The sequence below is a fragment of the Eumetopias jubatus genome, unplaced genomic scaffold, assembly GCF_037043125.1.
Source record: "Eumetopias jubatus isolate StellerSeaLion01/CBP00866 unplaced genomic scaffold, mEumJub1_p1.0 scaffold_4, whole genome shotgun sequence".
In the NCBI taxonomy this organism is placed as follows: Eukaryota; Metazoa; Chordata; class Mammalia; order Carnivora; family Otariidae; genus Eumetopias; species Eumetopias jubatus.
In genome coordinates, this window is record NW_028274810.1 from 89,545,024 (window position 1) to 89,568,519 (window position 23,496).

Below are 23,496 nucleotides of genomic sequence, written 5' to 3' on the forward strand. Positions count from 1 at the left end.
GTCCTCCCGGGGCCCCGTAGCGCGCTCCTCGGCGACACGTTTCCTTGGGGGCGTGGGGGGGGCGGGACCAGGCCGGTCGTCGGCTCTTAAAGTGACCCGGACGCGGGGTGCGGGAGGCGGCACCGCTGGAGGCAGCGCGGGGAGCGCGGTCTGGAGCAGGTTCGCGAGGCGAATGGGTGGGAGGGGGCCTGGCGGGCTCGCGAGGGGCTGGGTGGTCTGCGGAGAGCGAGGGAGGGCTTCAGGGGTCCGGGCAGCGTCCTGGGTAGAGTCCCACTAGGGCGGGCCCCTGCAGCTCTCAGCCCCTGCCGCCTTGGCTGGGGCGGCCCGGGTTCATTCATTCCCGACCCGGAGACTCCGAGCTCGGCCCCTTCGGAGCCACGGCCCAAATCCCAGCCCGCCGCTCACCTCCTCCTCCCCTCCATTTTGCAGACTGGGAAAACCGAGGCGGCGACAGCCGACCGAGGTAAACCCGTCGGTCCGGGGCGAGGCTGGCCTCACCAGCCTTCCTGCCCCCTGGGGCTCATCCGCGACCACTTTTCAGGCTTTCGCACGGCGGGGTGGGGGTGGGGGCGGCCTCGGGGTCCGGAGCAAAGTCCAGCTGGAAGCGGTGGTGAGGGGGAAGGGTGAACTCCTTGGCGCGAGGTTAGCGGGCTGTGAGCCTGGAGATCCGGATTCTAGCCGGGTTGTCACAGCTGTGTGTCCTCAGGCAAATTACTTAACCTCTCTGACCTTAGTATCCTTCTCGGTAAAGTGCCAGCCATAACACTTGGCTCAACGGGATGTTGGGGGAATCCAGGAAAATAATGCAGAAGTGGCCGGTACAGAGCCTGGCACGCAGGAAGCACTCAGTCAAGTGGGTGGGAGTGGATGAGCCCAGAATGGGGATTGAGGCAGCCAGGAGGAAGGCGGCTGCGGGCCAGGCCGCACCGAATGAAAGACCTGAGTGTCTGGAGCCTCCTCCCCCCTCCCCAACTCTACCCGCAGTTTGTTCAGGGCGGAGGTGCACACCTGGCAGTGGATTCGGGACCAGGGCCACGTCTACACCGCCCAGCTCCGTGCCGCCTAAAGTTGGGCAGCGACCCAGCTGGCCCTGGCATGCGTCGGTAGAGGCTGAGCCAGCCTGATTGACCTGGGGTGGGGTGGGGCCCACTCCAGGACCTTGGTGCTGCAGCTCCAGAGCTGGGCTCAGCCCGCCTGGCAAAGCACCCCACCCTGGGGCCGTTTGGTTTATTTCCTGCTTCCTCCCAGCTGACTGAGGGAGAGGGAGTCAGGGGAGCTACCCAGAGCAGGAGGTATTAATCACTGGCCAGTTTACACCCAGTGATAGCAGAGGGACTGGGAAGGCCGGAATTTGAGCAGACAGAACCTCTTCCTGGGCTCTTGGGAGTCCCGGTGCTGCTGCCGTGTTTCCTGCTGGCCACGACTGCTTAGTCCCCAGACACCTGGGAGGCTTTAGGTTTCCTCTTCTCAGTCCCAGGTAAATTGGGACTAGAAATTGTGGTGCCTGCACATGAGTCTCCCACCCGTGCGGTGTGGCAGGCCTTTCAAGTCACCTCATTCAGCCCTCACACTACCACATGACGTTTGTACAGTTACAACTTCTAGAGATGGAAAGTGAGGCCAGGAGAGGACAAGTGATCTCCAAGGCCTATGGCCAGAAAGAGATGGTCTCCAGACGTGGAGCGGGGCTGGTTCCAGAACCACCCTGTTCACGAGGACACAGTACTGCCTCCGACGTGAGCCGGACGCTCTGTGTTCTGGGCCAGGTACAATGGCAGAGAAGGTGCTGGTGACCGGCGGGGCCGGCTACATCGGCAGCCACACGGTGCTGGAGCTGCTGGAGGCCGGCTATCTGCCCGTGGTCGTCGACAACTTCCACAATGCCATCCGTGGTGAGCGCGGGGCCGGGGGGCTCTGGCTTCGGCCGGGGGTGGAAGGAAAACCGTGGGTTCCACCGCCGCCTCCTATGGATGCGTGTGTGTGTGTGTGTCTGTCTGTCTGTCTCGTCTCTTGGGAGCCCAGGACCCACGTCCTCTTTTGATGGCCTCCCTGTGCTCAACCAGGAAGGGGCTCCATGCCCGAGAGCCTGCAGCGGGTTCAGGAGCTGACAGGCCGCTCTGTGGAGTTTGAGGAGATGGACATCTTGGACCAGGCAGCCCTACAGCGTCTCTTTAAGAAGGTAGGTGCTGGGCAGGCAGGCAGGGGGCACCGCCGAGGGCCCGGCCTCTAAAGTGACCTCTGACCCTGGCTTCGCCCCTGCAGCACAGCTTCACAGCAGTCATCCACTTTGCGGGCCTCAAGGCCGTGGGAGAGTCGGTGCAGAAGCCTCTGGATTATTACAGAGTTAACCTGACCGGAAGCATCCAGCTGCTGGAGGTGAGCTGAGCGGCAAGGTCCCAGACACCAGGAGACCCCAGCCAGGCGGGCCATGCCAGACACAGTGGCTGAGGGGCCTGGAGGGGAGAGGCGGGCGGGGCCCAGGCTGTACCATTCTAAAACGGTACACGTCTCTCTACCTCTGCCTCGGTCCCCCCATCTGTAAACAGGAGCGCCCGAACCTCAGCCCCTCTCACCTGTGAAGGAGGAAGGGGGTGGGAATACCGTGGGAGGTAGAGGCCACTGACGCCTCCCCTCCGTGGCCAGATCATGAGGGCCCACGGGGTGAAGAACCTGGTGTTCAGCAGCTCAGCCACTGTGTACGGGAACCCACAGTACCTGCCCCTGGATGAGGCCCACCCCACAGGTGGCTGTACCAACCCCTACGGCAAGTCCAAGTTCTTCATCGAGGAGATGATCCGGGACCTGTGCCAGGCAGACAAGGCGAGCCCCCCGCCCCCCGACCCAGCCCCGGTCCCACTCATGGACTCAAGGCCTCCTATGAACCTGAGGGTGGAATCCCGGGCACCGCCCACCCAGGAGGAAGGGAGGACTCTGGAAGTGGCAGTGACCTGCCCCACATCACAGCCCCGGGTGGGGGGACCTCCCAGGCGGGGGGGGGGGGTGCAGGTAAAGAGCTCTGGGTTCTGCCCCCCGCCCAGCTGACCTGGTCCCGCAGGCCTGGAATGCGGTGCTGCTGCGGTATTTCAACCCCACAGGCGCCCATGCCTCGGGCTGCATCGGCGAGGACCCCCAGGGCACCCCCAACAACCTCATGCCCTACGTCTCCCAGGTAAGGGGGAAGGGGAAGGTCAGGTCACAGCTGGTGCCGAGGGCCTGGGAAGAGCTGACCTGACCCCCACCCCAGGTGGCCATCGGGCGACGGGAGGTACTGAATGTCTTTGGCAACGACTATGACACGGAGGACGGCACAGGTGAGCCGAGGACCGGGGGGAGAGTGCGGTCCCACAGACACGGTACCGAACACCCCCCCCCCTGCCTCCTCCGCAGGTGTCCGGGATTACATCCACGTCGTGGATCTGGCCAAGGGCCACATCGCAGCCTTGAGGAAGCTGAAGGAGCAGTGTGGCTGCCGGGTAGGGAGAGAGGCGAGAAGCGAGGCTGGCGAGGGCGTTGGGGGTCCAGAGGGGGTAGTTAGTCCAACCCGCTCCACCACCCGTTCTCCTCTCCTGGGCAGATCTACAACCTGGGCACGGGTACGGGCTATTCGGTTCTACAGATGGTCCAGGCCATGGAGAAGGCTTCTGGGCAGAAGGTAGGCCGGCTGTACCCCAGCCCCACGTCGACCCCCCCCCCCCCCCGCCTTGCCCTCACTTTCGAGGCAACCTGGGCCCCTCCCACTAGCCTCCCTGATGGGCGTCCCAGCACTGCCCAGCTCCTCTGCCTGCCTGCCTGAGCGCTGGGTGCCTACACCTGCGTTTCTGAGCCTGGTCAGCAGCTGGGTGGGCGAGGCCAGGGCCGGCTCAGCTAAGCCACAGCCGCTTCGTCTCTCGCAGATCCCATACAAGGTGGTGGCACGGCGGGAAGGCGATGTGGCTGCCTGTTACGCCAACCCCAGCCTGGCCCTCAAGGAGCTGGGCTGGACAGCAGCCTTAGGGCTGGACAGGATGTGTGAGTTTCCGCCCCCACCCCTGACCTTGGGTGCTGGCTTGACCCCTGAGAGGGAGTCGGGCTGGGTGGGGGCTGTCTGGGTCTGAGCACGCCCACCCAGGGCTGCCCGAGAGGGTGGTGGTCCTGCGTTCAGATGTGGACCCTCACTCCACCCCTCCCCCCATCACAGGTGAAGATCTGTGGCGCTGGCAGAAGCAGAATCCTTCAGGCTTTGGTGCGCAGGCCTGAGACGCTCCCCTACCACACACCAGAAAAGGAGAGAGAAACTGGCTGCTCTCCAGCCTCTGGGGGGAACCCAAGGGCCTCAGCCTCCCCTACCTCAAACCCAGGCTGGGCCTTCTCAGCCCACCAGGCATGAAGCCAAGGGCTCCACTGACCAGGAGTTGGGGGGATCCCTAACTCTTCTCTGCAGCAGCGTCCAGGAACCCATCAGGACCACCAGAAGTGAATGGGGGAGCAAGGGTCCCGAGACAGGCACTAATTTATACTGCTCTGAAAGCGCTTTACGAAGTATTTAAAATAAAAGTTTTCTAACAATGGGGCAGATTCTTGCACGCGATCACTCTACCCCTGGGATAGAATCATCCAGCCTGAGAGTTGAAGCAATTTAATTTTATCGGAATCCAGGACACAACAAGAAAAACACCCAAAACCACATGGAGACAGAAGACAAGACACAACTCCTCCCCCACCTCTCCCCTGGCCCTAGAGTGGGGACAACATGGGGGTGGGACAGCTGGGGGAGACCTTGAGCCTCAGTCCAGCCCTGCAGGCTCCAGGCCCGCGGGGGAGCAGGGTAAGAGGGAGGCAGGGCCCAGCCCCCGCGTTGGGGAGGCTAAGGGAAGGCCCCCTTTCAAGGACTCTGCCCCCTCACCAACACCCCTGCCCAGGGGCAGGTAGCCCACAGCAGCACGGGGGCCCAGGGCCATGGACACATTCATGATTGAGAAGCAGCTGGAGGGAAGGAGGAGAGACCCACGATTATCTGGGCAGAATCACTTGGGGGTGGAGTGGTAGGTGGGGCCAAACCCTGAGGTCACAGGAGGGGGCCCAAAGCGGGGCTAGTGAGTGAGGTCCTGAGTGAGTGGGTCAGCGGCTGGGCCCCTTTCTCCCGCTGCCTACAGCCCCTCCAATACTGCTGCCAGGGGGGCCCGCCTCCAGGGACACGGGAGAAGTGGGCGGCCCACCCCCTGCTGCAGACAGCCAGGTGGCTGAGGCCAGGAAGGAAGGCCTGGCCAGGCCTCGGCCTGCCTGCCCCAGAGGCCTATGGGAAGAGGACAGGTCAGGGATGGTGGGGACAGGGGCTCGACCGGCTCAGATCCAAGATGGTGCTGCGCGTGCTGGACCCCCAAGAGCTGGGGGGCTGCGCTGGGGGCCGTTGCCTCCGGTCAGACAGGAGGCAGCAGCTTCTCAAGGAACTCCTTCACAGCTGCCATCTCCTGGGGGTGAGGAGGGATTGTGAGAGGCTCCCAGGTGGAGGGAGGAGGGAGAGGGCTGGGCATAGGCCGGGGCCCCTCATCACTGACCTGAGGACAGGAGCTGTGCATGACACCGGGGTAAGTCTTGAACTGGACCCTGGCGGGTGTGACAACGGAGCGGAGCTTCTCAGCCGTCAGGGCCCCAAACCGTACTGGAACCATGGGGTCCAGCTCCCCATGGCACTGAAGGATGGCCAGGTCCTTGGCACTGCCATTGGCTGCCTGTGGGCCAGAAAAGACCTCCAGAGCAAAGCCGATGCTTCGGCACAAGCCCCAGGCCACAAGGAGACTCAAAGGGCAGGAGTGGGGTCACGGAGACACTCACCTGGGGGAAGGCCCGGTGCAGAGGCAGCCAACAGCTCAATGCCACAATGCCAGCCAGAGGGTGGGGACAGGTAAGGGCCGTGTAGAGGGACAGAGCCCCACCCTAGAGGGAGGAGAGAATTAGAGGTCATGAGGGCACAGCTCACCTACCACCCCCCACCCCCTCTCTCTCCCCTCACCTGTGAAAAGCCTCCCAGGACGATTCGATTGGCAGGGATCCCATTCTTCATCTCGTGCTCAATCAAGGCCTTGACTGGGGGGAAGGGGCATGACTGGGTAGGGGAAAAGCTGCTGGGCGGCCCAGGGAAGGGAGCCAGGTACTGCCTAATGCTTTTGTTGGGGGGGGGGGATGGAAGGTGGGGAGGGCAGATGCTGAGGAGGGGCTGGGGCCTTACTGTTCTGTGCTGCCTTCTTGATGCCAGCCTCGTCCTCTGGGGCATCTGGACTCAGCCCCATCAGGTCAAACCTGGGGGAGGAGAGGTGTTGGCTCCCGGAAGACCCTGGCCAGTCCCCTACAGCTCTCTCAGCTCCCATCCTACCCCCACGCCCCCCACTCCCACTCACCAGGAGGGCATCACCATCTTCATGTTGAGTGTCACAGGGATCCGGGGTCTGGGGAGGGGCAGCGAGAAGAGCCATCATGCGCAGAAGGGATGTGGAAGCCACAGCAGAGAGCCAGGAGGGGGCAGAGTAGCCCCTGGGGGGCCCCTCCCAGCAGGCAAGGGCTGTGTTTAAGGTGTTGCCAGGCAACCTGCCACGTGGGGCTGGAGGCTGTGGTTGGGGCACCAGCAGAGAAGCAGAGCCTGATACTAGGTGTGACGGGGTTCCAGCTCAGTGGGTGAGTACTTGGGGGAAGGGGCACAGGATCTCCTGGTTCTAGGAGATCCCTGGTCTAGGAGGGCCTAGGGCTGGGGGCTGGGGCTGCGAGCTCCACGGGAGTAAAGGCTGAAAATGGCACCTCTAACTGCCCTGGGCTCAGGCCGCAGGATGCAGCTGACAGGACAGAGCAGGCCCGAGACCACAGGACCACCCCCCAGCGGATCCCTTGCAGGGGTGACACTCACGCATGGGGACAGATGTACTTGACGTGAGGGAGCCGGATGGTGGAGAGGGCGTCAGCCCAGCTGTGCCTTTAGGAAGGAAGGGAAAACCGGCACCCATGTGGGGAGGGGGAGAGGGAGGGCGCAGGCCCCCTAACCCTGCCCCCTGGGCCCTTCCCCACCTTCCCAAGGAAGTACCCCCTCCCTCTCCAGCTCACTCACCCTGTGTCTCCAAGTCCATGTAAAAAAATAACCTGAAAAAGGGTCAGACATGGGGACGTGGGAAGAGGGCAGTCACCACTACCCTGCTCTCATTCCCCCTCGGTCCTCCAACTTCAGGCCATCCCCCTGCGCCCCCAAGGACCCGGGGGGGGGGGGGGGACCGTGGTAGCAGCCAAACAGGCTATTAACCCGTTACTGCCTGGCTTCAGGTTGCTCCCTTCTCAACTGTGCCACCTCCATTTTTCCCCACACCCCTTCCAGCCAGTTTCCCCGGCTGGGCCAGGGGCTGGGCCAGGGGCTGCCGAGGGCAGGGGAGGACCCTTACCGCGGCCGTTTCCCGCTCAGCTCCAGACACAGTGGCAGCATCGGTGAGCAGGGGCACAGACATGGTGTTACCACACATACACTGCAGGCTCCAAGGATGGGGCCTGTGCAAATTTGGGGGAGTGGTCAAGAGCAAGACCAGGCAGGGGAGAGACTCCTGACACAGGAGAAGAGCCTCAAACTGAGGGCCCACTCAGAATGTCAGCGCCCCATAACACCCTGGTTCTGTCCTGGGCACCAAGAAAAGGCAGGCAAGTCGTCTCGGGTCAGAGCAGGGAGGAAGTTTGCCTCCATTCCAGGGCTGAAACCACAGTCCCTGGTTCTGGCCCACCACACAGCCTGAGCTTGCTGGAGACCCAGAAGGGCAGAGAGAGGGCTTAGGGATTGTGGGGGAGGGGAGCCAGGGCATCCCCTGCTGTCGTCCCCCCACTAACTGCCTCCTCCCTGCTCTCCAATCATCATGCCTCTAATAGAGCCCCGGGTTCCCTCCTCCCCAACTCCCAGCCCCACCGGGAAATGAAGGGGAGAAAAATGCCAGAAAAATATGCTTTTAGCCCCTACCCCCAACACCCCCACACGCACATTTTCTCCAACCTCCCCCCACCCCCCGACAACCAGCCCCCACCTGGCCTTCACAAGCAGTTTCTGGCTCAGCCATTCCCTGAGCCCCCAGGGGCTGCCCATGTCCCCAGAAGGCACACAGACTCGGGTCCACTACCCACCCTGTAACTGTGCCCCACGCCCCACTGAATGGGGCTACCTGCGGCTGCTAGTGCCTACTGAATCCAACCAGGTCCCCCGGTTTGACCATGCTCTGGGACTCCTGAACACACAAAAGAATGCGTGGCTGGTTGGCTCCTCCCCATCCTTAGCATCCTCCCAAGTCCCCAGAAGCCACCTGCCCCTAAGCGTCTACCCTTCAGAGTGGTGCCCACCACCCACCCCCCTCCCCACCTGCTTCAACCTTCCATCTCTGACCCTGAGTGCACCTCTCCACGTGGGATCCCTCACCTCTGACCTCGGGGTCCCTCTTCCCACACGGGGATACATCTTTCGCCCTAAGCTGGGATTCCCTTCCTTCCTGGCTGGGAGACTTCCACCTCTCATCCCAGGTCCCCCCTCTCAAAGTGATGCCTCCCCCGACAAGGGAAGGAAGCTCCTCAGAGTAACTACTTCCACCCTAACCCAGGGTCTCCCACTCTCCACACTAGGAACGTCTGTCCTGACCAAGAGTCGCACCCTGCCTACTGTGACATTTTCTACCCTGAGCCAGGACCCTCTCTCCTGCCCACAAAGAGGCGTTCTACTTTTGACCCCGGGGAGCCCCAGCCCCACAATGGGATCTTCCACTTCCGACTCTAAGTCCCTCCAATCACAGCCGGACGCCTTCTTGCCCCACTCTACCCCCAAAGTCCCCAAGACCGGCCAGCTTCTCTTCGCACCTCACTCCCCGCCCCCATCCCTCACAACTGCGGTCCCCTCCCCACTCGCCGGGACCCCCGCGGAGGTCCGGCCTCTCCTCCCCCCGCCCGGTACCCTCCCTCCGCCGGCTGGTCCCGGACGAGGGTACCTCTACTCCCTGCGGGTTTCGAGACCTCTCGGGCGATTCTCCTCTTTCTCCTGCACAGACACACACTCTTCCCCCTCGGCCGCCCCCGCCGGAACTTCCGTTTGAGTCCCGGGAACCCAGCCATCGCGCTGCCGGAAGTAGCCTGGCCAGCGGTACGGAACCCGGAAGTGGGCGTCGGCGATCCGCCAGATAGGAGCTGCCATGTTGGGTACGGTGGGGCCACTCCCCGTAATGAAGCCACGGAGTCACCTGCAGAATCTAGACAGCGCGTCGGTAATTCCCGCCTGCTACCACCACCCATGCGCCTCCTAAAGGAAAGCTATCCGGAAGGAGAGGCACCCCTCACACTAGCAGTTTCGGATGGATCATACACTGAAGACATCCTTAGAGACCATCCAGTTCTCGTCTTATTCTAAAGATGAGGAAACGGACGCTCAGGGAGGGGAAGGAAACAGCAATCTCAGGATGACACTGTAATGCCGCCTCTCTGCATCTGCTTCCTGAGCCATAACACGGTGATAAACACCACCCTGCCTACTTCACAGCTTTGCTGTTAGACTCAAAATAGGTCGTATGGAAATGCTTTATACACTGAAAAATTAGTGTGAGGACTTGACTAAAAAGTACCTGGGAAAACAACACAGGTCACAGCAGGACAGCTGGACAGGCAGTGTTGTCTTAGCTCTGCCCTCAACAAGCAATGCCATGTGGACAGTGAACAGAATACCATCAATGAGCCCCAGTTTGTTAAGAACAAAAAGGCCTGCATTTTGTCCCCATTTTCCTCCTTGCCGCACTGATAAAGTGGAAATGGGTTCCGGGTCCACAGAAAGGCTGGCAGGGGAAGCAAACTGAGTTGAAGGACTATGTGGGCATCTACAAACAGGAAATGAGTGATGCTGCTACCTACAGTTTTCTTTGAACTGAAAGAAAACAGTAAACTTGGGAACTCCAAGCACCTTTCCAGGCTGAGAGGCAGTTTGTCTTAAGTGCTCAACAGGTCACAAAGACAGAGCCTAAAATACCAGAATTCTGAACAGGGAATCTTTTGAGTCCTGAGGACTGCAACAAGCCAAAGAACCAGACTGGATGTCAGAAAGGGATGAGTGTGCCCAGACCACATAATTGCCAGCCACCGCCCCAGGAGCCCTGCTAGGTCTGCTTATAGAAGAGTAAACAATTCCTCCTGCACCCCCAATCCCCTGGGACCCTGGGGCACTTCTTCAAGTTCTTGAACAAATTCTTCAGAGTGAAGCTTCAAATTCAGAAGCCCAGTCCCAAGGCCTGCCTGTGATTAGGCTTTAATTAGTGGAACTAGTGAAGGGATAGTCTGCTCTAAGATTTCTAACTTTATTTTTCCTCCTACTCCAAATTTTAAAACAGCCTTTAATCTCCAAAATGATCCAACTGAAATAAAGAGGCTGTGGCTGAGGAGTAGGACCTTTAGTGCATCAAGAATTGCGTTTGCACTCTGGTTGATTTCCAGTTACATTTTAGAAATCTTGAGGCTTGGCAAAGCTTGGCGGTGGCACGCTTTCCCTTGGACAGGCTGGAGAAAGTGTGGGCCAACACTTCAGAGGAAGTCTTTCAAGAGGATGAGATTCGACACTAATTCCCATTATTCACTGTTTCTATTTCTGCAAAGGAGAGAATACTGACCATCTCAAATCCCCTCATTTTAGATACTTAAATTGTCTCCAGTTGCTGTCTTGACTTACAAAATTTAAGTCCAGTCTTGGGTCCACATGTGCTGCTCACTTACTTTCCTTGCTCTCATTTCTTCTGGTGAGCTCCGGAAACTGTTCTCCCTTGTTTTGTAAATGTCCCTCCACTTTGTAAACGTTACTTCCTCTCATGAGAAATGGAACATCGGTTTGTAACCTCACCTTCCTTTTTACAAAGTGTGGGTGGGTGGCTGTAGGAGTGTTTTTAGTCCAATGTACCCTTCCTGAAGAAAATAATCTAGTCTTAAATATCACTGTGGCACTATGACCTACCTAGTACAAAACAACAACAAATTTCAAATCTCCATACTACTTCCCAGTAAAGTAAAAGTTTCATCAGTACTACCAAGAAATCAAAAGAATATACAAACATTAAGTCTGGCAAAGATTTATTAGGAAGCTTATTAGGTACGGTGAATAAAAAGCCATGAACAGAAGAACTGAGATCTCCAATTTCTGGCATTGCGCTTACGACACTAGTTAGAAGCTAATAAACATTAAGGATGTCCCAAGGGGAATCTTACCTAAGTCCCACTCTTATCCAACCAGGATAACTCACAAACACAGAAATGCCCATGCTCTCCCCAGACTGCTTACCTAGGCAGTAAGAAAAAAAGAGCTCCTCAAGCTAGTAGGCATCATCAGGAGATTCCTGCTCTTCTAGCTATAACCACGGAACACTAGTACATGACAGACAACTCCAAGCTGGGCAACTTGACAAGAATGCTGAACGCTGACAGGAAGAAGGAGCAAGCAGGGACAAGTATTTCTAGTTGGAGACCCTCCTGATGGCTAATAGAAACACAATGCTGAGGCTTCAGAAGGTTTACTGCAGCCCAGGAAATGGTTTCCATTTAAAAAAAAAAACAAGTCACACAAAAATCCTGCCACAAAGCAACAAGACACTTGGGATCCCATGGCCACGCTGACTGGAAAGGCAGACATTATCCAATGACTGCCAGATGCTGCCCAGCCCAAAATTCAATTTCTAGGCCCTAGAGAACCACGATTGTCCCTCAGCACCCACACTACCCTCCCTGGTGGTGTGGTATCTTCCATAGGCCAGGTTTCTGCAGCAAGCCCCAAAGACAAAGCTTGGCAGAGGCTGTGGCACCAACTCTCTCTGGAACCCTATCTCTTTGTCTTCCCCAACAGGATGCTGTACATCTTCACCGACACAGCGCCTCTGTGGGAGCCCTGGCCAGTCTTAGGAAATGAAGTGTGTCTGTGGGGTAACCTGATGGACCCTGTGGTCTGCTGGGTTGGCTGATGCTTCATAATTGCAGATGGTCACCTCATGTCGGCGAAGCTGCAAGAAAAGTGAGAGGCTGGGTCAGCTGGCCATTTCCCAGACCACACACTGGAGTAGTCCTTATTCAGGTTCATTTCTGGAAGTCATCTCTTCCCCCTTTTGACACTTTTATCCTAGTAAGACTGCAAAGATCATTAGCAATGATTCACCCCATAACTTAAAAGATTCATTCCCCCACTATTATGGCGCCACCACGAAAAGAGGACCTTATCTATCTTGTTTATTATCTTATCTCTGGGTGCCTGGAACAAGAACAGTTATCAAAAATGTCAAATGAAGAAAAGAATCTCCAAGTGAAAGAAATGAATTGTTATCAACTGTATTATTTCAACTCCCTTAAAAATACCTACAGCCTGTCAAAAGAAATGGACTGTTTACAGTAATGAAACCAAGAAAAATTATACACAGACTGAAAGCAAGTAGTATCTCACTTGCTCTTTTTTCCTTTCCTCGGAGTGCCCATACCACAGCATACAGACGTACACACACATATATGTGCACGGTGGAGGGGGGGTGGGGGGTTGATCATGCTTTCTGCCCCTTCTTACCTCAGTCCACTCTCCTCTCAGACCAATATACAAGATCTTTGTGGTATCAGCTCCGAAGTTTTTTGAAATATGGATTGAGAGATGATAGACGTTTGAAAAACGAGAAATTCTAGAGAATGAAAGGAATGGGGAGAGAAGACACAGGTTAGAGTTCAATGAATATCTCACCACCAGGACAAAAACAACAATTCTAGCTCCAACTTGTGATAAAACCCAGGTAAATGTCAGAGAACATTCTGGACTCTTATGTATCATTCTTCTCTTTCGCACAAGAATTGATTCAGTGGAAACTGCATGAGCATCTGCCAGGTCCTGCTCCAGGCAACAGGAATAGAAAAATGAGTCAACACTGCCCTGCCCTCAAGAAGCAAGAATGAGAAATGCTGTATGACCAGGCAGGGATTCTAACACAAGTTCGGTGTTGATCTCACCAACCTTACCATTAGGAAAAAGAACCAGTGAAGACATAAGGTGGTCTTGGGTAACGTGGCCTATTGTAAGCCCACTACGCAAAGAGGAATTCTGAAAACCTCTTTCCTAAGACCATCCTAGGAGATCACTCAGATCTGTCAACTGCTTACAAGTTTAACAAGTCCATGGCTTGCACTGCATCTCTGCCCAAAATTGACCAAGCCAAGGATCAAGTTTCCTCCACTGTTTTAACTTGTTTCTCATGCTAAGAAAGCAGGAAATGGGCCAAAATTGAATTGCAAGCTCAGGAAGTGCTAGCATGTATGTTCACTGCAAGTGAACACCTGCTGTTCCTCAGAAGCCAGAGAGTGGAGACAGGCCAAGTGCTTACTTTGTAGCATACTCTAATTCTCCCGTAAGATCCCGATTCAGACTAAAGGTCTGATCTGGTTCCCTGTCTGTATCATCAAAGGACATCTGTGGAATGTTTTTGTACCTAAGAAAGGAAAGGGAAGAAAAATCAAGAAATGTGCATTATCACATTGTGCATATTTTTCAGTTTTTCAAAACTTCTTTTTGACTCAACTGCCTTCCATTTTATTAAAAGGAGATCAAATTTTAGGAATGGCATTTTACTGGCATTTATACACAAATATCTTTAAACCAACAAGAAAAGAGCTGAGAACTGCAACATAAGCCAGTGGCATCTTTGAGTGGGTTAAGATCACATGAGAAGCAATACACAAAGAGGAGGCTCAAATCAGGTCACGTGCGGCAAATGCATGGAGAGAATCAGCAACTCAGCACATTCAGACAAAGCTGAGGAGGTTAAATAAAACAGCTTACTCATGGGAGAAAAAATACTTTTGGCAGAAACCTATTAAACAGAGTTAAGAGATAAGAGCAGGTAACTTAACGCTCAAGCAATTTTTGTGTTCAAAATTACCCTGTATATTGAGTCCTCTTCAGTTCTTTTAAAAAAAAAAAATACAATTTGGGGTTTCCATTTTGAAAAGAGCACAAAATGCTACCAACTCACGAGCTTTGGAAAGTCAAATAAAACTGCTAATGAAGAAAAAGTTTTCCAAAGAAATATCTAAGAAACAGCTGTCTCAGGCGCCTGGGTGGCTCAGTCGGTTAAGCGACTGCCTTCGGCTCAGGTCATGATCCTGGAGTCCTGGGATCGAGTCCCACATCGGGCTCCCTGCTCAGCGGGGAGTCTGCTTCTCCCTCTGACCCTCTTCCCTCTCGTGCTATCTCTCATTCTCTCTCTCTCAAATGAATAAATAAAATCTTAAAAAAAAAAAAGAAACAGGTGTCTCCTCTATAACTCAAAGATTCTAAAGCCCTAAGCCACACCCCCACCATCTCTAGAGTGTTTTAACACCCACACAGGAGGGGCCTAGACATTAGGGGCAGCAAAATGCATGTAATTTAAGAAAGCAAATGTTTGCTTCAAAGTGTTTCTAAGAATGATGCACAGAATAATAACAGTGAATATTTACGAGTAGCATTATGAGAGGCAGTGTAGCACTGTAGTTAAAAGCAGTGTCTCTGGAGCCAGACTTCTAGGTTTAAAGCGTGGCTCTGTCACTTACCAGCTGTGTAATTTTGGGCAAGTGATTTAACCTCTCTGTATGTTTCCTCATTTATAGAGTGGGGACAGTGATAGTACATATCCCATACAATGATGAGATTAAACTGAATCAATTCTAAGATACATATAATTTAAAATTTTTACCATGGAAAACTTCAAATATATACAGAAGCAGAGAAAAATACAATGAATCTCCACTTATTTATCACTCAGCTTCAACAATCAACATTATGCCTATTTCCTATCACCCCCATTTTGTTTGTGCTTGATATTTTAAAGCAATCCCAAACATTTCATTTCACTCATACTTTAGTATGTATTTCTAAAATGTAAAGACTTAAAATACCACTCTTAAAATGATACCATTTTACAAAAATTTACAATTAACAATTCCTTAAAATCATCTAATACCTAGTCTGTGTTTAAATTTCATTAATTACCATTTTAACTTTTCTAGATGTGTCAGTGGCATGTCACAGTTGAATAAGCAAAATTTTTTTAATTAATGGCATAGATTTGATAAAGTATAATGTATATAAAGTGCTTAGAACCAAGGGCTATGTATTTGTACCTGCCCTACCAAAATTAGGCATTTATTATGTTCCAGACTTATTCTAAGCTCTTTACATGTTATGTATCATTCAATTCTCTCCGCAATCTTATGAGGTTCATACTATTACTATTGTCATTTTACATACGAGAGCACTGAGATAAAGAGATGTCCCAAATGCATGCACCTAACCAGCGGTACAGCCAGAATTTGAACCCAAGCAGTTTATTCCAGAGCCCACTCTTAAACACAATGCAACACAGATTTCTAGTTTTCTGAAGCCAATCCATCTCCCCAGTAAACAAGTCTCTAAAAGCATCAACTCAGACGTACGGTTTCCTTAACATGATTAAATATGTGGGTTTGCTTTCAAATTCATGTTTCCAACTTTCAAAAAAAGTATCAATTTCTTAAATCTCTCCAACTGACCGATTTTTCAGGAAGAAATTTTTTTTTTTTTAAGATTTTATTTATTTATTTGAGAGAGAGAGAATGAGAGATAGAGAGCATGAGAGGGAAGAGGGTCAGAGGGAGAAGCAGACTCCCTGCTGAGCAGGGAGCCCGATGCGGGACTCGATCCCGGGACTCCAGGATCATGACCTGAGCCGAAGGCAGTCGCTTAACCAACTGAGCCACCCAGGCGCCCTGGGAAGAAATTTTTTTAAATATAAAGTTCTTCTGGTATTTTTTTCTCCAGCACTCAAAAAAGTTTTCACCTTCTTTTAGGAAGGCTATGCTGGACTAAGGCAAGCTGTCAAAAATGGAGTATTAACCCTCCTAGCAACAGATCCAGTGTTGCAAGAGGAATACAGAACTTTGCCAACTAAAGGGCATGCACACTCAGATGGAGTAGTAATTCCATGTCAACAAAACACACGCAAAGATTTTAACTGTGTGAAATAACAAAGGTAAATTTGGAAACTAACCCCGAGAGTAGAAACCACCATTTGAGATCTGCAGTTGGGTTACTAAGAAAACTGCAAAGTCATGGACAATTGGCATTTATAGGATGCTCTCTGGATGAATGGTGCCACGGCAAGTACTTTGAAAAGACACAAGCTGTTGGCCCTAAAGATGCTTAATCTAAAAAAAGGTCATTAATTCAGGAAGAGGTAAGTGTATTCTGATGAAGAACAAGACCAACATTTTTAAAGGGGGGAGGGAATATTTAACCCAGTAAAAAGAAAAAAGTGTGTCATTCTGGAATAAAGTGCTACCACAGAAAACAGAACTAGCTTCTTGAGAGCCTCAGCCCTCACGCCACTTACAGTCTCATCTCAGAGGGGTGTGAGTCATCATCCTCTCCCATTATAATGATGCCTTTGAGTTTGACATTGCCTGTAAATCTGCCAGAATGCAAAAGAAGTTGTCAACTTGGGTATGAACTTTTGCATAGCTGTGTAACCCTGGACAAGACCCTTCCCCTTTCTGGGCTTCAGTTTACTCATGTGTCAGACTTGTACCAGAACATTTCTAAGATCCTGTCTGCCTCTGGCATTCTGCAGTTCTATGAAATTTACCTTGACTCCTCAGTTATCTTTCAACAGATACATCTTTATGCTTTCCTCCTCAAACCCACCACACTGTAATTTCCCCCATTTCTAGAACCAGATGTGTGCCCTTGACACACCAATGAATGAATCCTGAGAAGACAACTGGGTACAGCCTGTCTAGCCTGAGGCAAACACCAAGGAGATACTTACGGAATATTAAACAGAAGCTCTTCATCTGCATCACTTTCAACAAACTGGAGGGGATGGGGAGTGGGGAGGAGAAAGCAACAAATATTTGCTGAGAGCCTACAATTTCACGCATTTTCCACCCTGTTCTATGACCGGAGCGCAAGGCAAATAGTCAACCTCCCTCGGTTTTCCAGCACTTAATAACCTGATGCTAATAAGTTAATAGTCCTTAAATGGGGAGCCCGTGAATGAACTTCCAGACCCAACTAGCCTCCTCAAATTGTGTGTAAAAATCCGTGCCTGTGGGGTCCACAGCTTTCAAACGGCTCTGTGACCCCACAGTGGTAAATGCTCTAGAAAGAATAACATGCTTCATCTGCCTAGCCTGTCTTTAGTCTTCATCAGGTGATTATGATCGGGCAGCCATTGGGACTAGCAGTCAAACAGTAGGGAAAACGCCCTCATGGCCATCCTCCGCTACCTCCTGAAGCTCTGGAAGAGAATATTGGCGTGTAAAGCCAAAGCTCCCGTTTCCCTCTCTGGGCCTTAGTTCCTCTATCTGCAAAATGGGGAGACTCGACCCTGTTTTCTTCCCAGGGGGCGGGCAGGTGACGGGCACGGGAAAGCGCTCGGCAAGCGAGCTGTCGTTATTTTTAACAGCAGGACTGAGACGGACAGGGCAGACGGGAGGCCTGAGGCCCCGCGCGGGTCCCCGCCTCGCCCTCCCGCCCCAGGCCCCGGAAGGCCCACCTTGGAGCGGTCGGTCCGCTCCTCCCACGGCTTGAAGACGCCGCGGCCGCTGCCCTCACGACTCTCGTTGAGGCACTGCAGCCGCTCCAGGTCGATGCGCAGGTAGAGGCCGTAGGCCAGGCCGCGCTGTTCGGGCGGCTCCTCCCGCTCGGCGGCGCAGCGACAGCCGCCCCCGCCGTGGCTGTGGCCGTGCGACATGACGACGCCGCCCCCCGCGCGCCCCCTCGGCCCTGCCGCCGCCGCCGCCGCCCGCGCAGCGCTCGCCCCGCTTCGCTCCGGCCGCCAAGCGCTCCGCGGCGGCCGCGTCGTAAAAGGCGCCCCGGAGCGGCGCATGCGCCCGGGGAGAAAGGGGGCGGGGCTCGGAGAGGGGTTGACGCTTGACAAGCGCTTGCAGGTGCCGGGGAGTCAGACCTGGAGTCAATGCTATCGCTCTCTCCGCTACTGAGGTGTGGAAACTGAAGCGCAGAGAGATTAGGCTGGCGTTCCGAGTAAATGATGGGGCTGGGATTCGAATCCTCCTCCTCATTAGGCTAAAGTCTGTGCTCTTTTGCCACCAGCGGTTTTGGGGAGTTGGTCGAGGAAAGCGTGCGCAGTGATAAGGCCCCGAAGGGTTGGGAGCACTACGTTATCGCTGCTTCACATGTGCACCTGCAGGCATTTAGAGCTCACAAATTCACTTTCATAACCACTCTCTTCATAGTGGGCTTAGCGGTCGAGAGCAGGCTTCACGGACGACCGGACCTGGAGACAAGTCCTGGGTCCGCTACTAACACTGTGACACTCTGAATAAGTCATTTTCCCCATCCTGAGACTTCGTTTTCTCGTCTGTAAAGTAGGAATACGTTTCATGGGATCACAGTGAGTATTACATGAGATAATGAACTTAGAGAACTCAGCACAGTGGCTGACACATGGTAAAAGTTCAAAAGCTGAGTCACATCTTGGTTCAAATCTAAGCACCGCAGACTTCCTAGCTATGTGGCCTTGGGCAAGTGACTTAACCTCTCTGAGTCTCAGTTTACCACCTGTAAAGTACAGGATTGGAGTAGATAATCTTTAAGTCCCCTTGCCATGTGACATGTCAGAGCAGTTTGTTCAAATGGCTGGTTGTGACCCATTAATGAGTCTTAAAACCCATTTAGAGGATTGTGACTAGAATTAAAAGAAAAGAGTATGTAATTTAAAAATTCAGAATATATCACGCTTTTAAGTCTCAATTTATAGAACTTTTGTTTCAGGTTTGTGTACTCAGGTGCAATATAAAGTGTTTTTCATATCCTGGGTTGAAGTCAAAAGAATTGGAAGCCAATGTTTAGAGTTGGAATGATTTTTTTTTTTTGTTTTTTTTTTAAGATTTTATTTATTTGACAGAGAGAGACAGCGAGAGAGGGAACACAAGCAGGGGGAGTGGGAGAGGGAGAAGCAGGCTTCCTGCAGAGCAGGGAGCCCAATACAGGGCTCAATCCCAGGACCCTGGGATCACGACCTGAGCCAAAGGTAGACACTTAATGACTGAGCCACCCAGGCACCCCTAGAGTTGAAATGATTTTGGATTCAGAGTAGAATGTGTTCTTACTGCTGGTGGGGAGGGGGAAAGACAGAGGATGTAGAGAGTGTTATGGGATACTCTGGATATCCCTTGCCCTTCATGTCTGGCTCTTGAGTGTCCAGACAAGACTGGAGGCTGGTGAAATACAACCTAAAATATCCATCTGCTTAAGTTCCACTCTAAAAATATTTTGATGTCTGGGGTGCCTGGCTGGCTCAATCAGTAGAGCATGTGATTCTTAATCTCAGAGTTGTGAGTTCAAGCCCCACATTGGGTGTGGAGCCTACTTAAAATATTTTGATGTCCTAGTTCAATTCTTTGTGAAATAGGCAAGCTTGGTTCTGATTCAGAACAGCACAATGTCACGAATTATTTCTACTTTGCAATCACAGTTTCAGGCCAGGAGCCTGGCACATAGTAAATGCTTGGCAAATATTTGTTTAATTGAATGATACACTTAGAAGCCTTTCTTTGGGAAGACCATGTCCCACCTTTCTTTGGGAAGACCATGTCCCACCTTTCGCCTCTGCTTACTGCAGGACTAACACAGGCCTTACCCGAGACAATTACTCACTTTTGGCTTCTTTCCTGTCATTCTCATCATTGTCATCCTTTACTGATTTATTGAGCACTAGGTTCCAGGCATTATACTCGTAATTCTGTAAATTACCTGGGCACTTCTTTTTTGGGCCAGTTTGGCTTGGGCTGGATAATTTGGAATGGCCTCACTCACATGTCTGGTTGATGCTGGCTCTCCGCTGAGGTGGTGGGGCTATATGCCTCTAGCAGGCCACCTGAGCTTAGTCACGTGGTGGCAGTTACGGATTTTTAGGAACAAGAGAAGGAAGACCCAATTGCATGAGCACTTTTTAAGCTTCTGCTCCTGTAATCTTTGCTAATGTGCCATCAGCTGAAACAAGTTTCATGGCCAAATCCAAACTCAAGGGTGGAGGTATTGACTGCACCTTCTGATTGAGAGAACTACAAAATGCTGTGGCTCCTTTCCCCCTCCTCCCTAATATTTCTGTATTAATTGTCTTTTGTTGTGTAACAAATTACTCCCAAACGTAACGGCAAAACAAGTTAGTATTTATCTCAGTCTCTCTGAGCCAGGAATTTGGGAACGGTTTAGCTGGGTGGTTCTGGCTCAGTTCCCTCATGAGCCTAGAGTCTTTCAAGGCTTGACTGGGGCTGGAGGATCCACTTCCACGATGGTGCACTCATATGGCTGGCAAGTTGGTGCAGGCTGTTGGCTGGAGGTTTCACTTCCTTGTCATATACACCTCTCCATGGGACTGCTTGAGTGTCCTTAGGACATGGTAGCTGGCTTTCACCAAAGCAGAGAGAGCAAGGTAGAAACCACAATGTGTGTGTGTGTTTTTTTAAAGATTTTATTTATTTATTTGACAGAGAGAGACACAGCGAGAGAGGGAACACAAGCAGGGGGAGTGGGAGAGGGAGAAGCAGGCTTCCCGCCGAGCAGGGAGCTGGATGCGGGGCTTGATCCCAGGACCCTGAGATCATGACCTGAGCCGAAGGCAGACGCTTAACAACTGTGCTAGCCTTAGAAATCACATATTGTCAATTCTGGAATATCCCATGGTTCCATAGGTCAGGCATATTCAAAGTGTGAAGGAACTGTGTCAGGGTACAAATAGCAGGAGACAGAACTCGTTAAAGGCTGGCCACCACACTACCATACATGCTAAGTGATCATTGACAATGTCTTTATTTTTCTCATATGCTTAATTTAACTGAAGATAAAATTCATTTAGAATTTTGAAGATATTGCTGTTTTCTTCTAGCTTTGAGAAGTACACTGCCATTCTGATTCCTGATTCTTTGCATGGATGTCCCCCCTGCTCCCTTTCTGGAAACAAAATTTAAGCTTTTCTCTTGGTCCCTGGTACTCTGAAATGTGATGATGTTGTGCTTTGTTGTGGCTCTTTTGTGATTCACGGTGCTGGATACCTGATGGAGCCTTTCAGTTTTGAAACCTTAGAACAGAACATGAGCATACAGGTGCACAAGGCCCCTTGCAGGGGAATGCACTTAGGGGTATAAAGAGAAGGGGGCATGGGGCTACCATCCTGCTTTTCCACCTTCCACCACCTTCTAGTGCAGAGCTCCGAGAAGCCCAGAAATTTGGATGTGGCCTTCCAGGTCATTGTGAAGGTTTATTTTTCAAGGTAGCCCAACAGACTGTATTTTATATAACAGTTCATGAACTCCATTTATAACTTTTTTTTAAAAAAAAGATTTTATTTATTTATTTGAGCGAGAGACCCAGAACATGAGCAGGGGCAGAGGGAGAAGCAGACTCCCCGCTAACCAGGGAGCCTGATGTGGGGCTCGATCCCAGAACCCTGGGATCATGACTTGAGCCGAAGGCAGATGCTTAATCGACTAAGCCACCCAGGCGCCCCTCATTTATAACTTTTCAGGTATGCCTCCATATGTACTTTTGCCCCAGTCCTGGAAATATTAGGTGTGGCCTGCTGGGCAAGTTGCTTAGTTACTTTCGTCAGATTTGTCATGTCTAAAATGGGAATAATAAGAATACCTACTCTGTAGGGTTTTACTGTGAGGGTAATATGAGATCATGCATGGAAAATGTTTGGAACAACGTCTGGTCAGTAGGAAAACAGTTAAATAGTGACTTACTGTTGCTAAGAGCAAGACTTTTGACTCAGTGCCCCCGTCTGGTTGGATGGGAAACTGCAATTGCTTAAAAGGCCGGGTTTGAGGGAAACCAGCAGTTGCAGAGTAATTTAGCTCTGATTTGGGAATAATGCCCTTTCGCCTCTGCTTACTGGACTTACTCTTGCCTGTCCCTTCTCTTGAACGTCTATGCTGCAGGGATGACTGAGAACAAATGGAAATTCTCACTGACTTCTAGGACTCCCTGGGGCAGGTAGGAAAAGTTTCCAGTTTTTTTCTTTTTCTCATTCCCAGGTTCATTGGCAACATTTCTGTGGTTCAAGGACTGCTAAATTTGTGTCTTCTCACCCGTCTTAATTAGGCTGGGTGAAACGAACTGTTTTTCTTTTATTTTTGGTTGCCTCTGTGTGGAAAGCTGAGAGTGTGGTAAGAGAACAGCTAACAACCACATGGTGCTGAAAATGTGCCAAACACTTGGCCACGGGGTCCCTAGGGCTTTACTTATATTGTGTTTTAATCTTCATAATTGCAGGTGTCCTATTATAATCCTCATTTTATAGATGATAAAACTAGAGTGCAGAGAGGCTTAGCGACTTGCCCAAGGTCACACAGCTGATGACTGTTGGAACTAGGATTTAAACCCAGGCAGTGTCCATACTCTTAACCACACTGAACCTTCTCCAAATATTAATTAACATTACTGAGTATTTCTGAGTGCCAAGGTGAGCCCTAACCCCAGAGCTCAGTCTCTTAACCACCATGCTGAACTTACCAGCTGGGTTACCTTGGACATTCATTTCCCTCAAAGCTTCAGTCATAACAACAATCCTTTACTAAAAGCCCATTCCATGTGGGGTACTTCACCTTATTCATCAACATCCTGGCTAACATGTCCTGAGCACCTTCTATGTGCCAGGCACTGTCTTAAGTGCTTTATACGTTTTAACTCATTACATCATTGTATAATAGCTCTATAAAATAGATATATTTTCCTCATTTTTGGAGGAAGAAACAGAGACACAGAGAGGTTAAGTGACTTGGTGAAGGGCACACAGCCAGGAAGTGTGGGATTTGAAGCTGGGTGGCCTTGCGGATTACCTGAGGGTGCAGGCTGTTGTAAATGCTTTGGGAGTCTTTGGTGCTGTTAGCAAATATTTCCAGTTCTCTGTGTTCAATCCCTCCAGGCACATGGAGGGATTGTACTTCCTTATCCCCTTGAATTTAGGTGCAGTCAATGGAAACATGGAGGAAACGATGGCTGTCACTTCTGGACATAGCTTAGCGGCCAGTGCAATATTCTTCACTTGTCCTGAAAATCTTAGCAGCACAGGTGCTGCCTCCCTTCGCCTGGGTCCCTGAGTGAGGATGACATAAAGCAGAGCCCCATCAGCCCCACAAAGGACATGTAATGTGAGTGAGAGACAGACCTTGTTGTTTTGAGCCACTGAGATTTGGAGCTGTTACTAACACGACCAGGTCCAGGGTTTCCCATCCTCAGCACTATTGACATTTTGAATTTCTTTTTTTTTAAATTTTATTTATTTATTTGAGAGAGAGAATGAGAGACAGAGAGCATGAGAGGGAAGAGGGTCAGAGGGAGAAGCAGACTCCCCGCCGAGCAGGGAGCCCGATGCGGGACTCGATCCCGCGACTCCAGGATCATGACCTGAGCCTAAGGCAGCCGCTTAACCAACTGAGCCACCCAGGCGCCCCAGCACTATTGACATTTTGGGGCCGATAATATTT

The 23,496-nt window shown here is 51.9% G+C and overlaps 3 protein-coding genes across 6 annotated transcripts; 1 reads left to right on the forward strand and 2 right to left on the reverse strand.

Moving 5' to 3' along the window:
* Positions 1-70: 70 nt before the first annotated feature.
* GALE (UDP-galactose-4-epimerase) lies at positions 71-4,547 on the forward strand. Of its 2 annotated transcripts, XM_028113919.2 has the most exons (11): positions 71-159; positions 1,767-1,892; positions 2,064-2,179; positions 2,263-2,376; positions 2,644-2,820; positions 3,056-3,169; positions 3,245-3,311; positions 3,388-3,473; positions 3,575-3,652; positions 3,894-4,008; positions 4,178-4,547. In XM_028113919.2, exons 2-11 carry the CDS (start codon positions 1,772-1,774, stop codon positions 4,234-4,236), a joined length of 1,047 nt encoding a protein of 348 aa, XP_027969720.1. In that variant the 5' UTR covers positions 71-159; positions 1,767-1,771; the 3' UTR covers positions 4,237-4,547. The 2 variants fall into 2 exon arrangements, with proteins under 2 accessions (XP_027969720.1, XP_027969721.1); XM_028113920.2 differs by lacking the exon at positions 71-159 and having other exon boundaries at positions 632-1,892.
* Positions 4,548-4,599: 52 nt separating this feature from the next.
* LYPLA2 (lysophospholipase 2) lies at positions 4,600-9,090 on the reverse strand. Of its 3 annotated transcripts, none has more exons than XM_088022568.1 (10): positions 8,933-9,090; positions 7,398-7,485; positions 7,073-7,104; positions 6,875-6,940; positions 6,375-6,422; positions 6,206-6,276; positions 5,990-6,063; positions 5,812-5,913; positions 5,535-5,708; positions 4,600-5,447 (listed from the first exon to the last, which is right to left on the reverse strand). In XM_088022568.1, the coding sequence occupies exons 1-10, from the start codon at positions 9,088-9,090 to the stop codon at positions 5,397-5,399; spliced, it is 864 nt and encodes a 287-aa protein (XP_087878694.1). In that variant the 3' UTR covers positions 4,600-5,396. The 3 variants fall into 3 exon arrangements, with proteins under 3 accessions (XP_087878694.1, XP_087878693.1, XP_027969723.2); XM_088022567.1 differs by having other exon boundaries at positions 7,398-7,500; positions 8,967-9,054; XM_028113922.2 differs by having other exon boundaries at positions 5,535-5,726; positions 7,398-7,500; positions 8,967-9,054.
* A 1,972-nt stretch (positions 9,091-11,062) lies between these two features.
* On the reverse strand, positions 11,063-17,762 carry PITHD1 (PITH domain containing 1). The gene is made up of 6 exons (XM_028113923.2): positions 17,541-17,762; positions 16,812-16,855; positions 16,377-16,454; positions 13,353-13,457; positions 12,551-12,659; positions 11,063-11,999 (listed from the first exon to the last, which is right to left on the reverse strand). Exons 1-6 carry the CDS (start codon positions 17,736-17,738, stop codon positions 11,898-11,900), a joined length of 636 nt encoding a protein of 211 aa, XP_027969724.1. The 5' UTR covers positions 17,739-17,762; the 3' UTR covers positions 11,063-11,897.
* Between the last annotated feature and the right edge of the window lie 5,734 nt (positions 17,763-23,496).